The sequence below is a fragment of the Antechinus flavipes genome, chromosome X, assembly GCF_016432865.1.
Source record: "Antechinus flavipes isolate AdamAnt ecotype Samford, QLD, Australia chromosome X, AdamAnt_v2, whole genome shotgun sequence".
NCBI classification, from domain to species: Eukaryota; Metazoa; Chordata; class Mammalia; order Dasyuromorphia; family Dasyuridae; genus Antechinus; species Antechinus flavipes.
The window spans coordinates 3,711,607-3,730,301 of record NC_067404.1 but is presented as its reverse complement, the minus strand read 5'-3'; the positions used below and the strand labels follow the sequence as shown (position 1 = coordinate 3,730,301).

The 18,695-nt window shown below is 39.0% G+C and overlaps 1 protein-coding gene across 1 annotated transcript; it reads left to right on the top strand.

Moving 5' to 3' along the window:
- Positions 1 to 8,291: 8,291 nt before the first annotated feature.
- LOC127542980 (eppin-like) lies at positions 8,292 to 12,127 on the top strand. The gene is made up of 4 exons (XM_051968955.1): positions 8,292 to 8,506; positions 8,766 to 8,897; positions 9,684 to 9,851; positions 11,456 to 12,127. The coding sequence occupies exons 1-4, from the start codon at positions 8,410 to 8,412 to the stop codon at positions 11,515 to 11,517; spliced, it is 459 nt and encodes a 152-aa protein (XP_051824915.1). The 5' UTR covers positions 8,292 to 8,409; the 3' UTR covers positions 11,518 to 12,127.
- Positions 12,128 to 18,695: the final 6,568 nt, after the last annotated feature.

Genomic DNA, 18,695 nt, shown 5'->3' with positions numbered 1-18,695 from the left:
AGAAATCTCAAAAATCAGATGGCTTTGCTAGTAAATTCTATAAAAGATTAAAAGAACAGATCATTTTTATACTCTGTAAATTATTTGGAAAAATAGGTAAGGAAGGAGTGCTGCCAAATCCTTTTATGACAGGAAGATAGTGTTGATGACTAAACCAAGAAGTGCCAAAACAGAGAAAAAATTTTAAACCAATTTTCCTATTGAATATTAACACAAAAATTATAAATAAAATATTAGCAAAAAGATCACAGCAATTTATAATCAAGATAATACACTATGACCAAGCAGTATTTGTACCAGGAATACAAGGCTGCTTCAGTGTTAGAAAAACTATTAGCATAATTATCCCTGTCAATAACAAAAATAACAGAAATCATATGATTATCTCAGTAGAAGCAGAAAAAACCTTTTGAGAAAACACAGCACCCATTCCTTTTTTTTTTAATAACTTTTTATTGATAGAACTCATGCCAGGGTAATTTTTTACAGCATTATCCCTTGCACTCGTTTCTGTTCCGATTTTTCCCCTCCCTCCCTCCACCCCCTTCCCCAGATGGCAAGCAGTCCTATATATGTTGAATAGGTTACAATATGTCCTGGATACAATATATGTGTCCAGAACCGAACAGTTCTCTTGTTGCACAAGGAGAATTGAATTCAGAAGGTATAAATAACCCGGGAAGAAAAACAAAAATGCAAGCAGTTTATATTCATCTCCCAGTGTTCTTTCTTTGGGTGTAGCTGCTTCTGCCCATCTTTGATCAATTGAAACTGAATTAGCTCTCTTGATCGAAGAGATCCACTTCCATCAGAATACATCCTCAAATAGTATCATTGTTGAGGTATATAATGATCTCCTGGTTCTGCTCATTTCACTTAGCATCAGTTCATGTAAGTCTTGCCAGTCCTCTCTGTATTCATCCCGCTGGTCATTCCTTACAGAACAATAATATTCCATAACGTTCATATACCACAATTTACTCAACCATTCTCCAATGGATGGGCATCCATTCATTTTCCAGTTTCTAGCCACTACAAACAGGGCTGCCACAAACATTTTGGCACATACAGGTCCCTTTCCCTTCTTTAGTATCTCTTTGGGGTATAAGCCCAGTAGAGACACTCACAGCACCCATTCCTATTTAAGAAAACAAAACAACAACAACAACAAAAAACAAAACAAAACAAAACAAAACACTTGAGACCAAAGGAATAAAGGAAGGTTTCCTTAACATGATAAGCAGTATTGACCTAAAACCTTTAGGAAACATTTTACATAATGAGGCTAAGCTAAAAGCATTCTAATAAGATCAAAGGTGAAAAAAGATCCCCATGATTAAAACCATTATTCAATACTATACTAGAATAATTTTATCAATAAAAAAGAAAAAATGAAGGGATTAAACAATGAGGAAACAAAATTATTCCTCTTTGAAGATGATATGATGATATCCTTAGAAAATTCTAGAGAAATAACTAAAATCTAGTTGAAACAATTAACAATTTGAGCAAAGTTGTATCACATAAATTGAACTCACATAAGTCAGCAGCAGCTCTATATATTACCAACAATGATGTGCAGTAATAAATAAAAAAAGAAATTCCATTTAATTGTAAAGTCTATTTTTTAAAATAACTTTTTATTGACAGAATCCATGCCAGGGTAATTTTTTACAGCATTATCCCTTGTACAAACTTCTGTTCTGATTTTCCCCCTCCCTCCCTCCACCCTCTCCCCCAGATGGCAAGCAGTCCTTTACATGTTGAATAGGTTACAGTATATCCTAGATACAATATATGTGTTTAGAACCGAACAGTTCTCTTGTTGCACAGGGAGAAGTGGATTCAGAAGGTAGAAATAACCGGGAAGAAAAACAAAAATGCAAGCAGTTTATATTCATTTCCCAGTGTTCTTTCTTTGGGTGTAGCTGCTTCTGTCCATCCTTGATCAATTGAAACTGAATTAGCTCTCTTTATCAAAGAGATCCACTTTCATCAGAATACATCTTTAAACAATATCATTGTTGAGGTATATAATGATCTCCTGGTTCTGCCCATTTCACTCAGCATCAGTTCATGTAAGTCTCTCCAGTCCTCTCTGTATTCATCCTGCTGGTCATTCCTCACAGAACAATAATATTCCATGATGTTCATATACCACAATTTACTCAACCATTCTCCAATTGATGGGCATCCATTCATTTTCCAGCTTCTAGCCACTACAAACAAGGCTGCAACAAACATTTTGGCACATACAGGTCTCTTTCCCTTCTTTAGTTTCTCTTTGGGGTATAAGCCCAGTAATAGCACTGCTGGATCAAAGGGTATGCACAGTTTGATAACTTTTTGAGCACATTTCCAAATTGCTCTGCAGAATGGCTGGATGTGTTTACAATTCCACCAACAATGTATCAGTGTCCCTGTTTTCCCACATCCCCTCCAACATTCCACATTATCTTTCCCTGTCACGCTAGCCAATCTGACAGGTGTGTAGTGGTATCTCAGAGTTGTCTTAATTTGCATTTCTCTGATTAATAATGATTTGGAGCATATTTTCAGATGTCTATAAATAGTTTCAATTTCTTCGTCTGAGAATTGTCTGTTCATATCCTTTGACCATTTATCAATTGGAGAATGGCTTGATTTCTTATAAATTAGAGTCAATTCTCTCTATATTTTGGAAATGAGGCCTTTATCAGAACCTTTGACTGTAAAAATGTTTTCCCAGTTTATTGTTTCCCTTCTAATCTTGTCTGCATTTGTTTTGTTTGTACAAAAACTTTTCAATTTGATATAATCAAAATTTTCAATTTTGTGGTCAATAGTGATCTCTAGTTCTTCTTTGGTCATAAAATCCTCCCTCTTCCACAAGTCTGAGAGGTAAACTATCCTATGCTCTTCCAATTTATTTATAATCTCATTCTTTATGCCTAGGTCATGAACCCATTTTGACCTTATCTTGGTGTACGGTGTTAAGTGTGGGTCAATGCCTAGTTTCTGCCATACTAATTTCCAATTTTCCCAGCAATTTTTGTCAAATAATGCATTTTTATCCCCAAAACTGGGGGTTTTGGGTTTGTCAAACACTAGACTATTAAAGTTATTGGCTGTTTTGTCCTTTGAACCTAACCTATTCCATTGATCAACTAGTCTATTTCGTAGCCAGTACCAGATGGTTTTAGTAACTGCTGCTTTATAATATAATTTTAGATCTGGTACAGCTAGGCCACCTTCATTTGATTTTTTTTTCATCAATTCCCTTGAAATTCTTGACCTTTTGTTTTTCCATATGAACTTTGTTATTTTTTCTAGGTCATCAAAGTAGTTTTTTGGGAGTCTGATTGGTATAGCGCTAAATAAATAGATTAGTTTAGGTAGTATTGTCATCTTTATTATATTTGCTCGCCCAATCCAAGAGCATTTAATATTTTTCCAGTTGGTTAGATCGAACTTAATTTGTGTGGAAAGTGTTTTGTAGCTCTGCTCATAAAGTTTCTGATTTTCCCTTGGCAGATAGATTCCTAAATATTTTATACAATCAGTAGTTACTTTAAATGGAATTTCTTTTTGTAACTCTAACTGTTGGGTTTTGTTAGTGATATATAAGAATGCTGATGACTTATGTGGGTTTATTTTGTATCCTGCAACTTTTCTGAAGGTGTGGATTGTTTCTAATAACTTTTGAGTAGAGTCTCTGGGGTTCTCTAAGTATACCATCATATCATCAGCAAAGAGTGATTGTTATTCCTTTAATCTCTTTCTCATCTCCTATTGCCAAAGCTAGCATTTCTAATACAATATTAAATAGTAACAGTGATAGTGGGCAACCTTGTTTCACTCCTTATCTTATTGGGAATGGTTGCAGTTTGTCCCCGTTACATATGATGCTTACTGCTTGTTTTAAATAGATACTCCTGATTATTTTAAGGAAAAGTCCATTTATTCCTATACTCTCAAGAGTTTTTAATAGGAATGGATGTTGGATTTTATCAAATGCTTTTTCTGCATCTATTGAGATGATCATATGGTTTTTGTTAATTTGATTTTTAATAAAGTCTATTTCTATAGAAAATATAAAAAGTATGACAAAACAAACCTAGGAACAACATGAACACAATTACAAAACATTTTCAACACAAATAAAATCAGATCTAATCAATTGAAAGAATATCAAGGGCGCATGGGTAGAGCAAGCCAATATAATACTACTTAAATTAATCTACTTATTCAGTGCCATACCAATCAAACTCCCAAGAAATTATTTTACAGAGCTAGAAAAAATAATAACAAAGTTCATCTGGAGGAATTAAAGGTCAATAATTTCAAGAAAATTAATGAAAAATGCAAATGAAGATGATCTAGCTGTACCAGACCTAAAACTATATTATAAAGCAGCAGTCATAAAAACCATTTGGTACTGGCTAAGAAAAAGAGTAGTCAATCAGTGGACTAGGTTAGGATCACAGGACAAAATAGTCCATTGACTATGGTAATCAAGTGTTTAACAAACCCAAAGACCCCAGCTTTTGGGATAGAAACTCACTATTTGACAAAAACTGCTTGGAAAATAGGAAACTAGTATAGCAGAAACTAGGCACTGAACCACACCTAACAACCTAAACCAAAATAAAGTTGAAATGGGTTCATGATTTAAACATAATGAATGATATTGTAAGCAAATCAAAAGAACACAGGATAATTTATCTCTCAGAGCTGTGATGAAGTAAGGAATTTGTGGCCAAAGAAGAACTGGAGTATATTGTTGAATTTAAAAAAATGGATAAGTTTGATTACAGTAAGTTAAAATAGTTTTTGTACAAACAATACCAATGCAGACAAGATTAGAAGGGAAGCAATAAAGTAAGGAAAAAAAAATGTTACATCCAAGGGTTGTGAAAAAGTCTTATTTCTAAAATATATAGAGAATTGATTCAGCTTTATGAGAATAAAAGTCATTCTCCAATTGGTAAATGGTCAATGGATATGAGCAGACAATTTTCAGATAAAGAAATTGAAACTATTTCTAATCCTATGAAAAGGTGCTCTAAATCACTATTGATCAGAGAAATGCAGATTAAGACAACTCTGAGACACCACTACACACCTGACTAAGATGACAGGATACCATTCATCATAATGAATGCTGGAGGGGATGTGAGAAAACTGGGACACTAATACATTATTGGTGGAGTTGTGAATGATCCAGTCATTCTGGAGAGCCATTTGGAACAATGCCCAAAGGGCTATCAAACTGTGCATACCTTTTGATCCAGCAGTGTTTCTACTGAGTTTATATCCCAAAGAGATCTCAAAGTAGGGAAAGGGACCCACATGTGCAAAAATGTTTGTAGCACCCCTTTTTGTAGTGGCAAGAAACTGTAAACTGAATGGATGCCCATCAGTTGAATAAATTATGGTATATTAATGTTATGGAATATTATTGTTCTGTAAGAAACATCCAACAGGATGATTTCAGAGAGGCCTGGAGGGAGTGACATGAACTGATGCTAAGTGAAATGAGCAGAACCAGGAGATCATTAAACACTTCAACAACAATATTGTGTGATGATCAATTCTGATGTGCATGGTTCTTTTCAACAATGAGATGATTCAAGCTACTTCCAATGATCTTGTGATGAAGATAGCCATCTACACCCAGAGAAGAGACTATGGGAACTGAGTGTGGATCACAATATAGCATTTTCATTCATTTTGTTGTTTTCTTGCATTTTGTTTTTTCTCATTTTTTCTTTTTTTTTTGAGCTGATTTTCTTTGTGAAGCATAATAATTGAGAAAAAATGTATAGAAGAATTACACATGTTTAACATCTTGGATTACTTGCAATCTAGAGGATAAGGTGGGAAGAGAGGAGGAACACACAGTTTTTCAAGGGTGAATGCTGAAAATTATCTGTGCATATTTTCTGAAAACAAAAAGCTTTAATAAATACAAAAAAAACTTAAAAATAAGAAGAAATAAGAAACAAACTTAGAAGATAAATGGGGAAAGGAAACAAGAATTTGACAGGAGAGTCTGAAAAAAGAAACACAGAAATTATCTGAAGAAAACTATATAAAAAGTAGATTTAGAGAAATGGAAAAAGCATCTAACTCCTTACAAAATGGGTTTGATGAAATGGAAAAAGAAAGCAACTCATTAAAAAACAGAATTTGTGAAATGGAAAAAAATAATGAACAAAACAACTCATTTAAAACTTCAACTAGCCAAATGCAAAATCAGATTTAAAAAAACTAACTGAAGAAAATAATTGATTAAACAATAGAATTGAACAAATGGAATCGATTGACTCAATTAGACATGAAAAATCAGTCAAACAAAACCAAAAGAATTAAAAATTGAAAGAAAATATAAAATATCTCATTGGCCAAAACAAAAAACAAAAACCAAAAACTGACCTGGAAACTAGATCCAGGAGAGACAATCTAAGAGTTATTGGACTACATGAAAACCATGATGGAAAAAGAGTCTAGACAATATCTTTCATGAAATCATTGAAGAAAATTGCCCTGATGTGCCGGTACCATAACATAAAATAGACATTGAAAGAATTCCCTGATTATCTCCTATAAGAGACCCTAAAATAATAACTTCAAGGAATATCAGAGTTAAATTTCAGAATTATCACATCAAGGAGAAAATATTTAGCCTGCCAGTCAATGGTATACACCCACCTCTTGGTGGATCTCCTTTCTCCTGGTTAATTGTGAATTCCACTAGAAAACTTATCTTTTCCATTGTTAATTGTTAAAACCCCTTTCCTTGATGGTATTTCATATTTACCACTCCTTGTGTCTGTTGTAACTTAATTTTGTTAGTAACCTCTTCTCTTAAATAAACCTATCTTTTGCGAAGGAAATGACCATTGTAAATTCTTCACATGACCCAACATTTGCTGCCTATATCAATGTCAACATTGGTGCTGAACCCTAAACACATCATTTGCACAAAATTGCTCCCCTAACTCAAATCAAATACTTGTCCAGGATCACACATTCAGTATGTTGTCACGATGCCAGACATAAACTCAGGACTTTTTGGTTCTGAGTCCAGTTCAATATCTCCTTTGCCAAACAAACCTAGTGTTCATTCACTCACACACTCATTCAGTAAACAGTTTCTAAGTTGTTCATAACATCATGCAAAGTTCTACAATAGGCACAAAGTTGGGATAAAACCCAGCCTCTGCCTTCATTGAGTTTCCAGCTTAAGTCCGTCAATAAGCATCAATTAAGCATTTACTATGTGCAGAGGAGGAGAAGGGATACAACTAGAGGTAATTATAATAGAGAATATGATAAAAGTACAGCAGATGGAGATGAAAAAAACTCTAAATGAAACTTAAGGGGACAAGTCTACATAATAGGAGGGCAATCACTGAATGTTTACTGGAAGAGATGACTTTGGGATGGATTCTAAAGGAGAGATAGTGAGAGAAATGATTATTTCTCTTCTGTATTGAATAGCTAATTATCACATTAAGGGCAAGGTCATTTCCCCCTTTCTACTTTCTGATCCAGAAATCAACCAGTGTGAGAAACCTTTTGCAAAGACTTACCCTAAAGATCTAATCAAAGACAGCAAAGGAAATTTTGAGTTAAAATTATGGGTAGATTCCTGTTCATTGTGTTTACTCAGACAGGTCTGGGGAAATGTGGATTCTCCCTTTTGTCAGATGGGTGATATGGAAATAGAAAAGTTGCTTTCACCGAGATTTGGGACCTCATTGTCACATACCTGAAGACCTTCATTGCAATATAGCCCACCTCTCTTTGTAATATTCATTTTCTCATTAATTGTCAACTCATCAGAATTGATTGCCACCCATAAAGAATACTCATTCTTCCAAGGATATGCAATTTGTGAACCCAACTTCATGAGGTGCTTGGCATTCGAGAGTGCCACTGACCTGTTTTATTAATAGCATTTTGATAATAAAATGATTGACTCAGAAACTATGATCCTCTAAGTTTTTTCAATGTGACTTTAGAAATTAATAAGAAAACAATGGAGAGCTATTTCAAATAAAGGGAAGGGAAGGAGGTGGAAAGGAGCAGGGTGTGTTGGTGCCCCACAAGGCTGGGGAGGATAGGATTCAAGATGTCCTTTGGCCTCCCACTGCAGATATGACCCAGATTAGTGCTGCCCCTAGCCAGGGACTGTGGGAACATTAAGGGATGCCCAATCAGACTTTTCAGGGAGGTTGGTGTAGGCGGGGTTCTGACGTACTGACACAGCCCACGGATAGTTAGGTTTGGATAAATCGCCTGGAGACTGGCTGGTGAGTCAGATCCCAGGGTAGTCCAGATTGAGAAGTCAAGAAGGCAGGCAGCAAAGTGGGAGAAGCTGTGAGAGAGAAGAGCCTTGTCTTCTGCCACCCCAACTGCACCATGGGCTTTCGAGGCTGCATCTTAATGCTGCTGCTGCTAATGATCACAAGTCATGACTACAATGCATCGATGGCTTTCTACATGTCTAAATCCAGCTGTAGGTGATGGGGTAAATGATGGAGGAGCTTAACCCCTTCCTTAAGGAGACTCCTAGATCTGGGATGGGGGCCAGTGGAAGCCTGGGAAGGAACAAATCTGGATGAGAAGGAAGATACTCTCCCACTCCATTGAAACTCAGAAAATTTCCCCAAAGTTTCCTTCAGATTCAAGCATAGAATAAGGGAGGGAAGGGGGATGTTGGGAAGGAAAAGGGGAGAGGGTGATTAAAAAATGATTCTCACCATGCTCTGCCCTAGGGTCATGCCCCAGAATTAAAGTGAAGTGCAATTCCAAAGAGCCCAGCACTTGCTCCAGGAACCGGGATTGCAGAAGCCCAGAGAAATGTTGCCTATTAAACTGTGGAAAGCACTGCCTAAGCCCCAGTGATGGTAAGTAATTTCCTTCCTTTTTTTTCCAGCTAGTCAGCTCTCAAGCATTTCTTAAGCCCTTAGAAGACCCAGAGAGCTGGGATGAGCATAGGAATGATAGGAAGTTTAGATAAGTGCCTGTCTTCATGGAGATTTCTGCAGTCTACTGGGTAAAACAGAAGCACAGATCCAGAATAAACATCACTGTGAATTTGGGAAATGCCCAATGCAATCTAAGAACCAAGAGCGAAGATGGCTCCAGAACCAGAGAAGACTTCATAGAAGAGATGGCATGTGAGTTGGGCTTGCAAAGACAGGTAGGAATTTAAAAGGAGAAGGAAACAGAGTCTATTTTAGGCAGGGCCCCCTGCTCTCACTCATGCAGCACGATGCCTACTTCTGCTAATGGGCCCAGGTGATGGACCCAATCCTCATTGCTCCCATCTCCCACATTCAAGACCACTGGGCTCATGATATAGTGCAGGACTCTTGGACCCTGTGCTGCAAGCTGAGAAAACAGATATGATGAAAAGGAGCTTGGTTAAGGAGGGGAATACTTGCATCCTGCCTCTAGCTCTTTCACTGTTTGTTTCTGGGCCACAAGCTAGCAACAGAACTTTAAAATCACAAATGTTAACCCCCAAGGGCACCCAGCTGGACCTGGGATCAAGTGGGTCTCTACATTCACAGGAAAAGGATTCCGATAAAATAGTCAGCACTGATAATGTATGGGAATGGGAAGAGGGAGGCTGATGTTAATCCTCAAACTCTTTTCCTTTTTCCCCCAACTCTCAAATCTCTTTTCAGACCCATGTGCTGAGAGTCTCAAAACTAAGCCTTGCTCCAGCCCTCTGAACCGATGGTACTTCAGCATTACGAAAAATAGGTGTGTCCCTCTCAACAATGGCATCTGTCCTGAAGGCAGAAACAACTTCCAGGCTTTCGATATTTGCAAGAAGACCTGTTTGGCATTTGGTAAGGCGGTAAAAGGCATTTGTAAAGCACTTGGGAGGCAGTAGTGTGGTTTAAGGGAAAGAGCCCCAGACTTTGAGCAAGAAACTCGGGGTCCAATTACGCTCAGATCCTGATTAGTTCCTGGCCACTGGGTGGACAGTTGTCATTGGGTCCTTTGGGAAGCAAAGAGGGGCCCCCATTCTCTACTCCTGTTAGAGACAATGCACAAACCTATCCACTCATGCTCCTTCCCTGAAGATGTTCATAGATACACAGCCATAGGAACATAGCTGTTTCTTAGACCAGTGGATTCTGACTCAAGGCCAGAACTGACTCTCAGCTTGGGCTGCTGCCAGGCTTAGTTTTGCTAAGGCCTCCAGGAACGGGGCTAATTCTCAGAGAAGCCAATAGTGTTGTCTCTTCTGAGCCCACCTGTGTATTTCTGAAGGGGATTGTTTGGTGTAAACATCTTGTTTACACAGCAACATTTCACTATTTCTGACAATATGCACTTTGGGGAACTCAAAGCTTCCCACTGAGCAATATGGTCCTTTGCAAAAAACATGTTAACTAGAATAAGATGGAGGCTCTAGATGCAAACAAAGCAAGGGTAGTGAGATATCTCCCCAAAGCAGGAGCTCACCTCCTTCTGTGGAATACATACATGGGAAATGCTATCTTTTTTTAGAGCAGGTGACACTTTGACTCTTGGAGAAGCAGGAGGATGTCAGCGGTCAGACATAAGAGAGTGGCAGGAAGCCTTAAGAGTCCATTCTAGAAATTAGGAACAGTACCAATGACTCCATAAACATTTATACCATGACTACTACATTCCAGGACATCTGCTAAGTGCTTAGAAGGTCAAAAAGCTAGAAGGCAAGCTCTTGCCTAGCATTCCCAAATCTCTTAGTCTAATGGGGGAAATGCCATATCCACAACTCCAGTGAAACATGCTACATACAGGAGAAATTAGAAAGTCCACAGAGGGAAGTGATAGGATTAAGGGGATGGAAAAAGACCATCTGCCAAAAGTGGGATTGATCTGGGATTTGAAGGATACCAGGGAGCCCAGGAGGGACAAGGGAGGTGGGAGTGCATCCTGGGTATGGAGGGACAGCCAGGAAAGTTGTCCAGAGTGGGGAGATGAATGGCCTTGTGTGAGGAACAGCCAAGAGACCAATAGCACTGGAACAAAGAGTCCATGGGGGCATGTCATATAAAGAAGATTGAAAAGGTGAGGGAAAGGGATAAGTTCTAAAAAGCTTTGAATGGACCAAAGGGAATTGATATTGGTTCCTGGAGTGACAAGGAGCTACAGGAGTTTACAGAGTCCAGAGGTGGGAAGGATGGGGGATGACATGATCTTCAAAATGTGAGCAATGTCACAAGGATGAGGAATCAGAATGGATCGATGGCATGTAAATATGTCCATGTGGCCTGAGTCATTCAATCCATGATCCAGGGGAGGTTGAGATAAAGCTAGACATCTTCCCTGTAGAGGGGCTGAAAGGAGGGGGTCTGGGGCCTTGAGGACAGAGCTCTTGGAGATGAGGAGTCTATACTTCTTTCTAGGACATGAATTGCCAGTAAATTTCCTTGAACTGAATCCTTCTTTTTTCTTCTAGGACATGGAGAGCCAGTAAAGCAATATAAGTTGGGAAGCAAACCATTTACTGTGATGGCTTAGGCAAATGTGCCTCTCTGAAATACTTCAGCAATCTTCCAGCTTCACAGAATAGAGCATCTCAGAGCTACCGGGCACACTGGGCATCATCTTGTCTCCTGCCCACTTCTCCAGAATCTATTCTCCTACATCCCATTGCAAGCAGGTCTCCAGCCTCTGCTTGAAGGACTCCAGAGATGGGGAACTCACTCCCTTTTAAGGCTACCCATTCCATTCTTGTATATCAGGAAGTTTGATCATATACACAAAGTTCCCCAGAAAGTCAGCCCCAAACCACGGATTAGATTCCCTCATATCCTGACACTTCTTAAGTGTGAGCCTTGGCCAGGCATTTCCCCTTTACTAGTCTTACTTTTCTCATCTATTGTGTGAGGGGTAGAGTTGGGGGCCTCTGAGCAAGGTGGATCTCACATTGTGAGCAGATAGGGTGAAATGACTTGTTAGGGTCACACAGCTAAGAAGTGAGGGCGAAATGATTCCTGTACTGCTCGGTACCCAGATAATGCTCTTTCCTCTATACTATGTTACCTTTCTTGAGTCCTTTAAGAATTATGTTTTTCCTAGGTTGAAGTACTCTTTTTTTTTTCCTGTGAATAAAGCATTTTAAAATGAAGCCTTGAATCTTGATTCTTTGTTGTCATGTAAAGAAAAAAGAGAATGGGCACTACTGCAAGATACCCAAGATGGGTGAGGAAAATGACACAGGGGAAGGGAGAACAAAAGCCATTTCCCTACTATTAGTACAGAAAATGACCTGATGTCCAATAGGCTCAAGTACTTTTTGCATCCTAGTCTAGGGACTTCCCTCATGTAATCCTGTTGTGACTTTACTCCTCCAGTTTCAGGATTCTCTTGCTCATTCCCTTCTCTTTTAAGTAGCATTCTGGGATCTTTTCCCTTTAGCTGGCTTGATTTGAACCTGAAAGTCAGCAGTCTTGAACCAAGAGAAAACCACCAAGTTTGGAAACTTTCATTCTTCAGGCTAGCCCATGATTGGTTTGTGAGTATCCTGATGGATGAAGATGTCCTAACAATGATTGGGGGTCCCCAGGCCAGTGTCTCAGATTTTGTGAAAGAATTCACAGTCCCAGTCTGCAAGCAAGGTTTTTGGCAAAATGATTTATTTCATTGAGAAACTCTTTCTCTCAGGGGAGCTCTTCCTGATTAGGAAGATAGCAAAAGTTGGGATACAAAGTCTTAATTATATTTAGGTTTCTATGGTTTGGTTGGGGTTAGGGAGCCATCTCCAGATGAATTGAGGAACTAATTTCCAGGTCAATAATGGGTGGTAATTATGCCTCAGGCCAATATCTTCAAATGAATTGTAGGTGGGGATTATTGTGGGAATTTCCCCTGGGAATCAATTAGGAGGGTGGGGATGTTCCCAGAGGTTGGGAGGGGTTGAGATTTAGGATTTTTCCAACTCAGGTCCACCCACCCTCCCAAAGATCAGGGGTACACAATTCTTATTACATCAGGTAGAAAGGTAAGACAAAGCAGTTGTGAACTCTTGGGCGAGCTCTAAAGCTTCCCACTGCCATTTGTCTGTACTATAAATTCCCATTACTTCTAGAATTCTTAGATGTTTTAGAATTCCTTTTAAAATACTTTCCCTAGAAGTGTAAAAAAGAGAAGGCTGTAACAAGGAAAGGAGTCCAGAAGGAAGGTCGTCCTTATAGCCCCTTTAATGATGGTAACCCTACAAGAACTGAGTTGAATCTAACATTCCTTCTGATCTAGCCTATTCCTTCTGATATCCATGGGCCATTAGCGTGGGGAGCCTTCTGGGTGGAGAAGAGAAATGTAGTGAGCTCCCTGGGTGAAAGAAAAAAGATAAGCATGTAGCAAATTTTATCTCCTTCAAGGTTTTTCTGGACTAGTTACAGATCTCCCCCACAAAAGAGGATGATTGCTACCTTCTGACTCTGTAAATGAAAAAGCAAGTTTTTCTGGTGTGGGGAGCCTCGTGGGTGGAGGAGGGAAATGTAGTGAACTCCATGTGTGAAAGAAAAAGGACAAGGATGTAGCAAACTTTATCTCATTCAAGGTCTTTCTGAGACTATTTAAAGATACTCCCCACCCTCCCACCCCCAAGAGGCTGACTGTTGCCCCTGACTCTGTAACTGAGAAAGTCAGTATTTTCTAGCATTCAGGATCCCTCTTGCATTTTGTTCAAACAAAATCAGTTCAGCCATCTTATTGGCATGTAATTGATTTATTGTTAGAGTCAAGAACAATTTTACATGTTAGAAATCACAAAATCATACATTCTGCTCTCTGGGAGTAAGAACCATGTGTGGACTCCATGGAGTCTGTAGCACAAGAACGAGTGCCCATGATTGAGTAATATCCCTCTTTTCTCAGCTGAGACACTGAGCAGGGGTAGTTCAAGTGAAAAATCAGAAGTCTGGAGAAAATCCATGCCCAAAATATTCAGTATCATGGGGTCACCCAATTCTACCCTCTTCTTGCTTGATCTGAGTTTGGACCTTATGTGCTGCTACTTCAAGGAATTAAAGTCAGGATTACAGAAGACCTAGCAACTACAGAAAGAGACAGAGACAGAGAAACAGAGGAGAGAGACAGACAGGCAAAGAAAGAGAGACAGAGACAGAGACAGAAACAGAGACAGAGAGACACAGAGAAAGACAATGATAGGGAGAGATAGAAAAAGAAAAGGCTCGAATAACAGACAGAGAAAGAGAGAGTTTGTAATACAAAACATGACAAAAAGATATAGACTTATTGCTACAAATTATTTACTGTATAATTAGTTATAAAGCTAAGTATAATTCTATAAGGGGAAAATGGATCATTATTGGAATAGAGGATACATTGATGTAATTTTTAAAAAATCAGAGCTGACTAGGAACTTTTGAACCCAAACTGACCATCAAGAAAAACCTAGAAACGTAAATGTATTTGAGTTATTGAAAAGGTCTTTATTATATGATAATGTGTAATATTCTTCTCTAAAATATAATATTTTCTGGGAGTTTCTGGGAGCAGCCTTCATTTCAGTTCAATGTAATCACCCCAAATGCAGCCAGGAGTTAAAGTCCAAATCCTTGATTGTCTCCTTTTAAGTCTTGTCTCTTTCCCTGGGGCCCAATTAGCTTTCTTAGAGGCCTTCTGTAGTCTTAGTTCTGAGAACTTGAGCTCTGACTTCTGAATCTCCCAGATTCCAAAGGTTTCTGCTTCAGTCTCCAGCCAGCACAAAGGTGGAAGATGGAATGAATCTGTCTCCTCCTCCAAGACCTAGTGGGCTTCTCTTCTAGTGGACTTGGCCTCCTTGGCCCTGACAGCTCCTCCTTATATATTCTCTCTTAAAGGTGTGAATCTTGTGGAATTATAGTAAGTAGTAAGTACATGTAAATTAGAGAATCATTATCTCATCAATTCCACTGACTTGGCACCTTGTAAGAATCCTAATAATAATGCTAACATTTAAATATAAGGGAAACAAATGTGTCTCTTCAGAACCATTATGTCTTAAAAGTGAATCTATGGATCGTAGGTTTTTTAATGTGTTCCTGAGGGATGACTTAATTCCATTCTGATGGCTATGTAAGTGTAGAAAAGAGGAGAAAAGGGAAATAATTTCCTTTTTATCATTCTCATGTTTGCATAGTTTATATACATGGAGGAAAGGGGGCAAAAATAGGTATCAGATAAACTCTACTCTTGTCCAAAAGGTTTAAAGACAGGATAAAAACACGGGTTTATATTTAAGAACATTAAATAATAGAGAAAAAAGTGGGAATGGGTGGGAGGAGGAGAACTTGACAATCATATCAATAAGTGTTGGAATCTTTACAAACTGTTAAGTCATTAGAGTTGATAGAGACAATAATTATCTAATTTAGCATGGTTCAGTATCACTGATCTGATCTTACAAGGAGATGTTTTGGGCCAGAACCTGAAACAAGGTACTAAGTAGAACTAATTGATACAATGCTTGTATTCACACCAGTACTCATTGGAGTTCACAAGTATGGGAGATTCACAAAGTAAACTTTGTAACTTTGTGAATTCACACCTCCCTTAGGTATGCCTCCAGAAGGAGGAGTCAACCTTTGGGAAATCATATATAAAGAGGCTCTTTGCTTCGGGTGAGTTAGTTACTTTGGGTTAGAGAGAGTTACTTCGGAACATTGCCAGGGGTCAGAGAGGAGCACTCTGGGAGGAAGCCCACAAGCCCTCTCTCCAAGGCAAGAGAGATTCATTCCATTTTCCACTTGGCAGGCTGGAGGCTGAAGAAAGCAGAGACAGAAGCAAAGGACAATCTGCAAGAGCTCTTGGAACCAAGCAGAGAGATAGGCCTCAACTAACCGGGCTATTTTGGAAGGAGAAAATAAATGTTTGCATTTTTACCAGCTGGCTGCATTTTGGGTGATAATTTACTTTTAACTGATACTAAGACTGCCTCCAGAAAACCTCCCCGAGAAACCTTTTTTATTTTAAAGAAGAAAAACACCACAAATAAGCAACATAAACTTCATTATGTTTAAAGATTAAAGAAGAGGGGGGAAATAAAGACAGAAAAAATAAAAGGGATGAGGAGGTGTTGGAATCCAGTTCCTGTAGTGAGATGAAGAGTGTGATAATCAGGAGACCAGGTGAAAGAATTCAGTTAGAACTCTTCAATTATTATTGCTCAGGACCACAAAAAGATATATACCTTAAATGCTTATAGGTTTGATACAAAGTACACTCTATTAAAATTATTTTAGCCTAACAAAATCTACTATGATGTAAATGATTAAACCCTGTAAGTCCTGAACCTTGATTACTTAGAGATGTCAATAGTTGTGATATGCATCAGTCTAAAATTTATTATACCATTATTTCAGGTATCTTTCTCCCAAATACTTTTAGCCTCCTTGTGGACATTCTTTCCTATCCTAAGGTCAAAGGCTTATCTTTAGTCTGTTGAGTAGTGTTTACATTTTGTTCACTCACTAGAATCCCAATTTATGCTATTACCAAGCATGTCTCTGCTATTAAAAAAGAAAAGAGAGGGGGTGAGCCAAGATGGTGGAGAAGACACATGCATTATTCTAAGCTCCCTTTCTACCCTCACTACTAATTACCAAATTCAGCCTCAGAAATAGTGCTTGACTGGGAAAATCCACGAATACTGGGAGTACAACAAATTACCAGTTGAAGATAATCTGGAAAAGGTTTGTCCTGATCGGTGGGAACAGGCCAGTAGGGCAGGCAGGGAGGCAGAACCAGAGGCTAGCACACTAAGTGGAGCAGGGTAGGGGCAGTCTGTGGTGGGGGCGGGGAGTGGTGGAGGAGATTTTGCACGGAGGACTCTACCAGAGCTTGGCTGCTCTGCTTTGGTTGCAAAGCAATAGATAAGCAGAGAAGTTACACAAATGTCAAAGGTAGAGTGTACTCCAAAAAACGCCAGAATTTAACAGGACCTGGCTACACCCACCCAGCACCAGAAGTGACTCAGCATGGACCACAGCAAGCTGTGCAGCTGCATTCTGCAGCATGGGGTTTTTTCCCAGGGCAGCCACAAATCTGTACAAGGTGAGGGGGCTCTGCCTGGGGCAGTAGAACATCTGCAGCATGGCCGAGCTTTCCAGGGCAGAGACACTTCCGCTGTGGGAATCTCCCAGGGCACTTCCATAGTTCGGCTGCTCTTTGCAGTCCATTTGCAGGACAACTACTGTCCATCTATCTATCCTTGTCTGTAGAGGAAGCTGGTAACTTCCTTGCCCTGAAGGCAGATCCTAAAGGCTTTTTTAAAAATGAGTAAAAAAGTCAAGTGAACTCTAAGCATTGATAGCTTCTATAGAAAGAGAGCAGAGGATACTAATTTCAACCCTGAGGAGACTAATAGCAGACAGTCTCCAGACAAAACCACAAAGGGGGATATAACCTGATCCCCATCACAAAGGCTCTACTAGAAGAAATTATAAAATATCTTAAAAGAGAGAATTGTGATTACATCCAGCCATTCTGGAGAGCAATTTGGAACTATGCTCAAAAAGTTATCAAGCTGTGCATACCCTTTGATCCAGCAGTGATACTACTTTGGGAAGATCCCAAAGAGATCTTAAAGAAGGGAAAGGGACTTGTATGTACAAGAATGTTTATGGCAGCCCTGTTTGTAGTGGCCAGAAACTGGAAACTGAATGGATGCCCATCAATTGGAGAATGGCTGGGTAAATTGTGGCTTATGAATGTTATGGGCCAGAACTTGAAATAAGGTGCTAAGTCAATGGAATTTATAGAGACAATAGTTATCTAATTTAGCATGGTTCAGTATGATTGATTTAATCCTATAAGGAGATGTTATGGGCCAGACCTTAAAACAAGGTACTAAGTGGAATTGAGGAGACAGTGGTTAAATCTAATTTAGCATTGATTTAATCCTACAACAAATAATAGTTTCCTAGTGATATAATGATTTGTGTATACTCAGTGTGGAGCATATAAGTAAGAATCTCTCAGGGCCAGAAAGACAAACGCACTAGAAGCTCTCCAAGTCTCAGCCAGGATTCATTCGGGGAGATTCAGAAGCCAGAGAAGGCAGGCAGGAGTTCAAGCTCTCGGAACCAAGGCCAGACTGAAAGTCTCTCCAGAAAGCTGCCCAGCCCCAGGAAGGAGATAATAATGGATCTGGACCATAAGAAAACTAAATGGGCCACAGGAAAGGAGACAAGACTTGGAAAGAGATAAAGGATTTGGACCTTAATCCCTCTGTACACTTGTGGTGGTTACTGAACTGAAAGGAAGTCTGCTCCCAGAGAACCCCAAGAAAACCCCAACAAAAGAATATTACATTTTAGAGAGAATATTACATATGAATGTTATGGAATATTATTGTTCTGTAAGAAATGACCAGTAGGATGATTTCAGAAAGGCCTAGAAAGACTTGCATGAACTGATGCTGAGTGAAATGAGCAGGACCAGGAATTCATTATATACTTCAACAACAATACTATATGATGATCAATTCTGATGGATGTGGTCCTCTTCAACAATGAGATGAACCAAATCAGCTCCATTTATTCAACAATGAATAGAACCAGCTACACCCAGTGAAAGAACTCTGGGAAATGAGTGTAAACCACTACATAGCATTCCCAATCCACCTATTTTTGTCCACTTGCATTTTTGATTTCCTTCACAGGTTAATTCTGCTCCTGGAATTTCTCCTG

Bases quoted from the DNA above. Each gene is read 5' to 3' on its own strand.
- LOC127542980 (XM_051968955.1), top strand. From the start codon at position 8,410: ATGGGCTTTCGAGGCTGCATCTTAATGCTGCTGCTGCTAATGATCACA. The intron at 8,507-8,765 runs GTAGGTGATGGG...GCTCTGCCCTAG, and splicing joins CTACATGTCTAAATCCAGCT to GGTCATGCCCCAGAATTAAA. The intron at 9,852-11,455 runs GTAAGGCGGTAA...TTTTTCTTCTAG, and splicing joins GAAGACCTGTTTGGCATTTG to GACATGGAGAGCCAGTAAAG.